General features: G+C 45.0%; 1 protein-coding gene across 1 annotated transcript; it reads right to left on the reverse strand.

Annotated features, from left to right (window-relative positions):
* Positions 1-366: 366 nt before the first annotated feature.
* On the reverse strand, positions 367-4,480 carry LOC146905826 (uncharacterized). Its single transcript, XM_085728648.1, has 2 exons — positions 2,691-4,480; positions 367-2,119 (listed from the first exon to the last, which is right to left on the reverse strand). The coding sequence occupies exons 1-2, from the start codon at positions 4,478-4,480 to the stop codon at positions 367-369; spliced, it is 3,543 nt and encodes a 1,180-aa protein (XP_085584774.1).
* Positions 4,481-10,591: the final 6,111 nt, after the last annotated feature.

Consider the following 10,591-nt stretch of genomic DNA (forward strand, 5'->3'; position numbering starts at 1 on the left):
ATCCAAGAGATTGTTTATCTGAATATGTGTCCAAAGTTATGGACGTGTAACAGCAGATGAACGAGAGAAATTTTTCTAAGTTCCCTCCACTGAGGCGTGAAACACCCATCACGAGCTGGGGTTCTACCTAACATGCCGAGCAGTGATGCCGCAGCGGTAAGCGTACATACTGAGTTGTAAGAGAATTTGTTATGTAAAATCCTCTCATCCTTTTTCTTTTTGGATTCGGAGTGACACGACTTTCCTCTTCCGTTTATTGGCTCGACGGGGAGCGATGAGTTCGTTGTATCGAACTAAGTACATACATTAGAGTGAGTTGGCGTTGTTTGGCATCTAAGTTTAGTACTTTTTGAGTTTTTCTGCATTCTAAGTCCTTGGAATTGCATTTTGATAGAGGTCTTCGAGTTCGTAATCTCCTGTCCCGGTCTTCATCCGGATCCTGAAGGGGTCGTCCCAGTTGGCAGCGAGCTTCACTTCTTCGGAGTCCTTCTGGTTTCGCCGGAGGACGAGGTCGCCTACTTCGAATTCTCTTTTGATGACTTTCTTGTTGTGGCGAGCAGCTATTTTCTGTTTTAGTGCTGCCTCTCGCAAGGTTGCCCCTATCCTGACTTCGTCGACGAATTCGAGTTCTTCACGTAGATTTGTCGTGTTGGCCGGGAAGTTAGTGCTAGCGTCCGTATGCCATGTGAGTTCGGTTAGCTGAATGGGTAAGACCGCTTCCGTCCCGTACGTGAGTCGAAAAGGTGACTCGCCAGTTGTGGAATGGAGAGTAGTTCTGTAGGCCCAGAGGACTGCGTGTAATTCCTCCGCCCACTGTGTTTTGGTCGCGTCTAGCCTCCGTCGTATTCCTCGCAGAACAACCATGTTTGCAGCCTCAGCGAGGCCGTTGGCTTGAGGGTGTTCGACGGAGGTGAAGCTTTGCTCGATGCCGATATTCCTTAGGTAGTCCTGGAACCGTTGGTCCGTGAACTGTGTACCATTGTCGGATATCACTAATGTTGGCACTCCGAATCTTGCTAAGATGTTTCTCTTGAAGAAGCGGAGTATGTTTTTAGCTGTGATTTTGGCTAATGGTTCTGCTTCGATCCATTTGGTTGAGTAGTCGATTGCGACGACCAGATATTTTAGTTGCCCAGCGGCTTTGGGGAATGGTCCCAGAAGGTCGATGCCCCACCATGCGAAAGGCCAAGGTGAGACCAAGGACGTTAGCTCAGCAGGGGGTGCTAGGTGCATGTCCTCGTGTTGCTGGCATTTATCGCAGAGGTTCACGTAGTCTTGGGCGTCTTTCAGCATGGTAGACCAATAGTATCCTGCTCGTAGGGCCTTTTTTGCGAGAGCTTTTGCACCAAGATGTTGTCCACAGACGCCGTCGTGGATGTCGGCGAGGACTTCTTGGGTCTCATTGGGTCCTAGGCACTTGATTAGTGGAATATTGAAACCTCTTTTGTACAAGGTTCCTTCCACTAAAGTGAATGAGCAGGTCCTCCGTTTCAAGCTTGTTTGTTCTTGCTGATCGGTCGGGAGCTCGCCATTCTCTATGTATCGAGAGATGGGTCCCCTCCAATCTTCCAATTCGATGACCGAGTTGACCTCTTTATGCAGAGTCCCTCTATTCCGGATGCTTGGCTCGCCGAGGACCTCTTGTATTACTGTCTTGTTTCTGTTCGCAGTTCGTGTACTTGCGAGTTTCGAAAGAATATCTGCCCGAGATTTCTGTTCGCGGGGAACGTGATTTACTTCTACGGCGTCGAATTCTTTCATTTTCTCTAGTACTAACTGGACATACTTTTGGAGGTGGTCTTCTTTTACCTGGAACTCTCCTGTGACTTGGGAAGCCACTAGTTGCGAGTCGGTAAAGATTTTCACCCTTCTGGCCCCCATGTCTTTGGCGGTTCGCAAGCCAGCTAGGAAGGCTTCGTACTCTGCAGTGTCAGAGGAAACAGAGAGATATAGGTACAGTACTTCACCTTGATCTGGTCGTGATAGCACTGGTGGCGCAGAAAGCGTTTCTTTGAGGTGATGTAAGGCAGCTTCGCACTCGTCAGTCCATTCGAACTTCGTTTCTTTCCTCAAGAGTTTGAAGAAAGGAAGTGCGTGTTGAGCGGACTTGGCCACGAACCTAGAGAGCGGTCAGCATTCCGTTGAGTGTTTGGATGCACTTTTTGGAGTGGGGCGTTGGAAGCTCAGTAAATGCGCGGCATTTGTCTGGATTTGCTTCAATTCCCCTTTCTGTAAGATAGAAACCGAGGAATTTACCCGCTTGGACTCCGAACGTGCATTTTTCTGGGTTGAGTCTCATGTTGTATTTCCGAGTTTGCTCGAACACTCTTTTGAGATGAGCGGCATGATCCACCTCTTGTTGGGATTTTACGATCATGTCGTCCATGTAAACCTCTAGAATGTCGCCCAGAAGTGCCTTGTCGTAAACTCTGTTCATCATCCGTTGATAAGTAGCCCCCGCGTTTCATAGACCGAAGGGCATTACGTTGTAGTAATAGTTCCCTGATTCGGTCATGAAGGCTGTTTTCATTTTATCTTCTTCAGCCATGGGTATCTGGTTGTACCCAGAATAGGCGTCCATGAAGGATAAAAGTTTATAGCCAGAGGAATTATCAACGAGTTTGTTGATGTTAGGAAGAGGATATGCGTCTTTAGGGCAGGCCCTATTAAGATCGGTATAGTCGACACACATACGCCATTTTCCATTAGATTTTTTGACAAGTACAACATTGGAGAGCCAGGTAGTGTATTTAGCCTCGAAAATAAACTTTGCCTCTAGGAGGTCTTTTACAGCTTTTTCTGCAGCCTCTGACTTCTCAGGAGACTGCTTCCTACGACGCTGGGCTACAACAGTAACTCCGGGATCCACCGTAAGTTGGTGACAGGCGACGCTAGGGTCGATTTCGGGCATGTCAGCTGCGCTCCAGGCGAACAGGTCAGCGTTTTTCCTGAGGCAGGCGACCAGCTGGTTCTTGACAAGTTCGGGGAGATCCTTTCCAATCTTGAAGTTCTTCGAGGGGTTGTTGCCGAACGGGACCAATTCGAATTCACCATCAGGAACAGGTCGAAGAAGTTTCACGTTGCGCGGATCCTTCTTCTCCCGTTTTTGTTCCTTCAGGTCCTCCTTGGTGAACCTGGGGTCAAGTTCGACCAAGTTGGCGTCCAGGGTACTCGCAGCAGCTTTCCCTTTGCCCTCAGCAGGTTTGCTGGGTTGGGAAACCGAGTTCTGGGTTTTGTTGGCTTCGAGGAAACATCTTCTTGCAGCTTCGATGTCTCCGCTGAGTGAGGCGATGATGCCGTCTTTCGCATGGTATTTCAACTTCAGATGAGCGGTTGAACATGCGGCCCCTAGCTGGGCGAGCCTAGTTCTCCCTATAATGCAATTGTAGAGAGACTGGCAGTCGATCACCAGGAATGGGATCTTTATTGTCTTTTTGGCCTCCTCTTCGCCGAAGGTGACCAGTAGCTCCACGTACCCCCATGGTTGAGTGGATGAGCCGTTGAAGCCATAGAGTTCATCCCCAACATAGGGAGAGAGGTTTTTCTTCGTCAGTTGGAGAGTTCTGAACAGGCTGGTGTACATGATGTCGCATGAGGCCCCTGTGTCTATCAGGACTCGTCGGACATCTGCATTGGCCATCGATGCTCGCACGAGCAAAGGGATGGCAGAATTTGAAGCTCCACCAGGCAGTTCGGAGTCATAGAAAGCCAAGGGTGGCCTTCCTCCTCGGATGGATGGGGTCATGGTGTTGACGTCCATGAGCTCCTGGAACTTGCTCTTCATGCTGCCCATGGAAATGTTCAGCGTCCCTCCAGTGACGATGTTGGCGGTAGGAAACTGTTCCCAGGTGCATGAATATGGGGTGATTTCCACGTTGTCTAGGAAATCCCCTAGATGTTCCACGGACATGGCGATGGTCCGGCCAGGTTCAGAACTGTCACCGACGAGATCGACAGTTTTCCTTTCTGATTCTGGATTTTTCACGTATTGTTTGAGTCGACCCATTTGGATGAGGAGTTCGATGGCGTCCTTCAGATGGATGCAGTCGTCGGTTGTGTGTCCATGGCACCTGTGGAACCGGCAGTATTTTGTTTTGTGGACTCCCTTCCTCTCCTGAGTTGGAGCCTTTGGCGGCTTAATGCCGACTTCTGTTAGATCGGCTACAACGATCTCGGAGAGGATTTTCTCCCTTGACATAGCCAGTGGAGTGTACTCGGTGAAGTGACCGTTTGGTCTCTTGCTTTCGCGAGCAGCTTTGCCTTCCCTCTTTTTCTCATGGAAGGGCTTTTTGGAGGATTCAGCAGCAGGTTCCTCCTTTCTGACCTTGTTGAGGCTGTCCGCGTACAAAGCCTCTTCGTAGGCGATGTAGATCTTGGCGATCGCTAGGAACTCGTTGAGAGTCCTTGGGCGATCCAGGAGGACGGCTTTCTTGACGTCCGTCTCGTCGCGTAGGGCTTTGGCAATGAGGTATAGCTTCATTGTCTCATTTGCGCCCCGGACTTGGACGGCTTCTTTATTGAACCTCTCGATGTAGTCTCGGAGAGGTTCGCTTCTTCCTTGGACGATGGCTTCGAGAGAAGCCACCGTTTTTGGTTACGTCCTTGACGCGGTGAATTGGGTGGTGAACTCGTTGCAGAGGTCACTCCAAGAGTCGATGGAGTTTCTCCTCAAGTTCTTGAACCACGCAACGGCTCCTCGCCTCAGAGTAGTGACGAAGAGCTTGCATTTAACGGCGCCCCGCACCGATCGGTAAGTGAGAACTGCTTCGATGTTTTCAATGTGCTCATCCGGATCGGTAGTTCCGTCGTACGAGTCCATTTGCGGCGGATTTTCCAGTCCGCGAGGGATAGGAGCTTCCCGGATATGCCGTGTGAACGGACCGTAAGCATTATGATCGGTTCGGGTATCACGGGTGTCCAGTGAACTGGAAGGTGACCGGGAGAATCTATTGCGCCTAGGTGGAGACCTCCTGGGTGGAGTGCGGCGCATAGGGGATCTTCGCGACGGGGCCCTTCTGGGAGGGGATCTCCTTGGTGGAGACCGTCGGGGGGACCTTCTTGTCGACCTCCGGGAGTAGGATGGAGATCTGATGCTCGCCAAATGTCGAGGGGATCTGGAACGTGACCAGCCGGGGCTCCCTCCTCTTCTGTTACGCATTGGGGAGAGAGATCGGCGGGTTTGGACTGTCGAACATGCTTGTTTCAGATCCATCAGCCGGCGGTTCTGTTCCTCGATTAACGACGTTTGTCGTTGAACCGTGCGGATCAGGTTGCTGATGAGTACGCCGGTTGACGCTGCGTCTTCTGGCGTCTCTGTAGGGCGGATGGGATCTAGCAGAGGCCTTTGTTGGATAGGAAGTACCTGAGTTAAGTCCTCCCTGGGTGTATCCACAGGTGAAGGTGAGGATGTTACGCCAACCTGTTGAGGAATACGCACCTCACTTTGTAGCTGGGATTTGGCACCGTTGGCAGCCATGGTAGTTTTTTGTGAAAGCTTTGGTTTTTAGGGATAAAAACGGGGAAGCTTGTGATTTCCCACAGACGGCGCCAATGATCGTACCTGATCAGAAGGAGACTGCCGGTGCTTTGAATGCGGTGGTTGTGACGGTGGTGGAATGTGTGAGGATGCTTCTTGGAGCGGATGGGGGGTGTGTACCTGCAGGCACTCCGACGCTCAAGTCAGTAGAGATCAGAGAGTGAGGGTTTTAGAAGGAGATAGAGTTCTACCTTGGGGACTGCGGTGAGTCCCCTATTTATAGAGGTGGAGGGCTGCAGAGCCGTTAAGGAGGCACACCTGGCTCTGGCGGTTACGAAATCGTGGGATGTGTAACCTCCAGAGATTTTATTGCAGGAACGTGCACAACGTGCAAGAGAGACGTTGGGGTTCGTTTGAACCGGTCTCTTTGCTTCGTGCACCCCCTTCAGGCGAGGGGGTCTGTTGTGAGCAATAATGCCAAACGTGGGGTTTGGGCTTTGAATGATATTGGGCCTAAGTAAATGGGCCACGAATCTCTTTGGCCGGTCCAGAACACAAAACATCTGCAGGCACAAGTATCCTCTCCAAAATTGGCTTGCTAGTAGAAGCAGAATCTGTTCCTACAGCACCTACAAATTTGATATTTTTGTCCTGCTTTTGCTTTCTTATCAACCCATGGTCTTCTATGGCATAGGCAAAATTCATGTTCTGTTGTTTCTGGTTTAGAGGTTCATAATCAAAACCTATTCCATTTGGTTTTCCTTTAACTTGACCTTCTAAAATTTTATCCATAACACAATTAGTACCAGTTGTCATCATCCTTACTTGTTTCTTAACATGTTCAAGTTGTGAGTTCAGAAGTGTTACCTCATCATTGAGTTCAGAGATTTTTGCCAGATGATTACTTCTTTCAGCTAGCAGTTGACTATTTATCTTCTTCTGATCTACTAGCATCTGGGATACCTCAGCACTTCTAGCATATAAACCTTCATAGGAAGCAGCTAACTCATCTTAAGCTAACTCTTCATCATATGAACCAGTGTCAGAAACAACTCTACCAGTCATGGCAGTCGCATGCTTAGTAGATTCACTTTCATTATCGCTTTCTGGGACATCTTTATCAGACTTACATCTTCCTGTCAAAGTTGTTACATGATTGAAATATTCACCATTGTTTCTATCCCTTCTTTGAGACTCTCTGATTCTGCTGATGTTAGACGAGATCTTCTGAACATTTGACCTTGACTTTTTGTCAATCATCTCCAACACTTTGTTAAATTCACTACCAGGACGCATAATTGCATCTAAAATAATTTCATCAGCCACCATTTCACATTGAACATCTTCCTCATCGGGGTTAGAAACGAAGGCTATGTTTTTCTTCTTAAATCCGTTAGCTAATTCAAAAGTTTGAAGTGATCATATTAGCTCATCAACCTTCATACTGGAGATGTCTTGTGCTTCTTCAATCACAATCACCTTCATATCAAATCTCTTGGGTAAAGATATGAGAATTTTTCTAACAAGCTTTTCATCAGAAATTTTCTCTCCAAGCGAGTTAAAAGAATTAGCAATATCAAGAATGTTCAAGTAATAATCATGTATGTTCTCATCCTCCATCATCTTTAAATTTTCAAATTTTGTGGTAAGAATTTGAAGTTTTAAACTTTTTACTTTAGATGTACCTTCACGAGCAGTTTTGAGAATTTCCCAAGCATCCTTAGCCACAGTGCATTGCTGGATCATTCTGAACATGTTCTTGTCTACTCCATTCAAAATGACATTCAAGGCTCTAGAGTTTGCAAGCGATGATTCATCTTCAGCTGTAGTCCATTCTTCTTCTGATTTCAGAACAGCTGTCTTGTTGCCATTTTTATCAAGAGCAACAGGATGCTCCCAACCTTTCAGCACTGCCTTCCATGTCTTGCTATCAATGGATTTGAGAAAAACACTCATGCGTGACTTCCAATAATCATAGTCGGAGCCATCCAATAAAGGTGGTCTGTTAACAAATCCTCCTGCCTTGTCGATTATGCCAGAAAGTATCTTCTCTGGATCTCACCCTAAAACAGGAAGGGTGCCTGCTCTGATGCCAATTGAAATTCTGGCTGGCTAGCAACAAAATGTTCTATGAGATGTTCCAACACTCAGCACAGATTACGGATGTTGAATGAGATGTTTAGAACATCGTGCTAGCAGTGGACATAAATAAAACAACAAAATAAAAGACAAGAAAGTAAATTGCACAGTGAGTTGTTAACCCAATTCGGTGCAACGTCACCTACTCTGGGGGCTACCAAGCCAGGAGGAAATCCACTAGTGTAGTCCTTATTCTTTAGCTCTCAGCAAACTCCTAGTTTACACTAAAGACCTAGGACCTACCCGTATTGACTTCAACCTAGGAACTCCTAGATCTGAGATCCCATCTCACTCCCTAACAGATGATCACAGCCCCTGTGATTCTCAGTTTACAGACACAACAAAAGATGAAGTTACCTTCAAAACAATCTACCTAACTTCGTGCTTCACAGCTTTGGAGTAGTGAACAAACTACCTACCTCTTTGATTCAAAGCTTCAGAGGAGTGAACAAATTACAACTCAATAAAAAACAGTCCTTAACATGTATCAGGGTGATACAAGAAAGGCTCACAAAAACAATGACTCAAAACCCTAAAAATGATCTAATCTTGTAATGACGGCTTCGAACATGAATTAGGTCTTGTAGTCTAGTAAACTTGTTGGACTTCAGAACAATCCGGTGATCCATATCACGAACAACATAACCATAAAAGGAAACTCCTATTATGTAGGCACATTATTAGGAACAATCCAAACACATCCAAAGTTTCCTAAATTGTTGTCACAACTTTAGGAAATAACAAACCACTGATTCTGTACCAAAAACATGCAGCTTGACCAACAAGAATAAAGGCGTGGATTCCTTAAATATAAAACGCGTGCGTAAATCAAGGCACAGGAACAGGTCACGCTGAACCTTGCCTGGATGTTGGAACATCGTAACCAACATCACACTTGAATATTTGTTTTAGGCAAAACTGAAGCCAACATACAAATATCCAACAAAAGATGAATAGATATGTCTGCCAGTTGCTCTATTTATAGCCTAAAACTAGCTTCAGCCCCAAGAAATACATCACTAGAATGTTCCACAAGAAATCCATGGGATTTTAGGTCAGAAATAAACTAAAAAAGGTAGCTGGAACCTTGGCACGGTCGTGCCACCACAGGCACGGGCCATGCCATCTTGACTGGCAAAACAACTAAAAGGGGGGAAACTGTCGTGCACCGCCGGGCCTCTGGAGGCTATGGTCGTGCTTGTCCTTCTGGTTTGTGGCCTCCTTTGATACATTGAAGGCACGACCACACCATTGCTAGGCACAGTCGTGCCTGATACTTTTGCACAAGATCTTCATATTTTGTGCCTCAATCAGCTCCAAATCCCCTTTCTTTTGCTCCAAGACTCAATCTTTCATATATTTGTTCCTTAAATTATATAACTTGCAATTGAAGTAAAATAGTTCTAGAAAGTAAATAAAAAAACATAAAATCTAAATAAAATAGACTCAAATAACCCATTAAAAACACTAATTATTGACTTATCATTGAACACTTCAAACTTAGAACCATACAAATAATGCCTCCAAATCTTCAACACAAACACAACGCCGCTAACTTCAAATCTTGAGTTGGATAATTCTTCTCATGCACTTTTAACTACCTCGACGAATAAGCCACAACCTGAAGATTCTGCATTAACACTCCACCAAGACACATCTTAGACGGATCACAATACACAACAAACTATTACTTCGGATTCGGCAAAATCAACATTGGAGCTAAAGTAAACCTCTTCTTCAACTTTTGGAAACTCTTCTTGCACTTAGCATCCCAAACATAAGCTTGCCCCTTCTGAGTCAACTGCATCAATGGCAACGTCAACTTAGAGAATCCTTCAATAAACCTCCGATAAGTCATATAAGAACAAGCAAGTAAGACACACAATTATAGCCTGGTTCAATTATTCACAACCATCAACAAAATCCACCAATGCACATATACACCAATCCACATAAATCACAACATTCACCAAATTTCACCAATGCAAAAATTCACCAAGCTCACCAATACACAATTATCATCACCAAGGTTCATCAAGCACATAATCAAATAGGACTCATGCCAAATGATGCAATGCACCTAGACACGATTCCTATATGCATGTGGTACCATTCACCAACATCATAATCATCTTCATTTTGAATACAAAGTGTTCGATCACCTTCATTCGATATAAATATCCTATGACTTATGATGCATGAACATATGACACACCATGCATATGTTCAAAACAAAATAACCATCATTTTCACCTTCATTGGATATAATATCCTAAATCACCTTCATCTTGCATACATGCATTCACCATCAATATCACCATCATTTACATGTAATAATTTAACGATATAATTCAATACATGAAATCACCACATCCAATCATCAACATTTAGCATGTATAAATTCAACACATCAATAACCAACAACGTAATTATCATGCTATAATTCATCGACATAAACAACGGCGTAAAATACCGTCATGAAGTTCAACATCTTCAAAGAATGTCAACACCTTGACCAAAAAGTCAACATTAAGGAATTCAACACAACAAACATCAACCCACCCTCATTTCATTCTACTCTAATCATATAAACACGATTACAAGACATTCCTTAAGTTATCATACCATTAGGACACAATTCGACAAAGTTCGTCTATTGTTCACAACTTTAAAACAATTCTAGAAATTCAACCAAAACTAAGCAAACATGTTCAATTGCCTCAAAAAAAGCATATGCACTACTCACATATGTTCATAGTAGCTTAGGCATATGAGTATCCTAGGTCAACTTCAAGAAATTACGAAATCATGCTAAGTACGTCTCATTTTCATAAAAAGTCCATTTTCCAATTAAATCTTCAAAACGAAGTAAACAAGCTCAATTGCCTCAACTATGTATACACATAAATCACATATGAGTGCAGTAGTGTATACATGTGCGTTTCACCGATCAAATGCGACAAAATCACAAAGTAC

Source organism: Medicago sativa, chromosome 7 (genome assembly GCF_051527215.1).
Source record: "Medicago sativa cultivar Bolivia chromosome 7, Bolivia_mono, whole genome shotgun sequence".
NCBI lineage: Eukaryota > Viridiplantae > Streptophyta > Magnoliopsida > Fabales > Fabaceae > Medicago > Medicago sativa.

Coding starts and splice junctions, on each gene's coding strand:
- LOC146905826 (XM_085728648.1), bottom strand. CDS start 4,480: ATGAAGCTATACCTCATTGCCAAAGCCCTACGCGACGAGACGGACGTC. Junction 2,120..2,690: donor TCTAATGGAAAATGGCGTAT/GTGTGTCGACTA, acceptor ACCGCTCTCTAG/GTTCGTGGCCAAGTCCGCTC.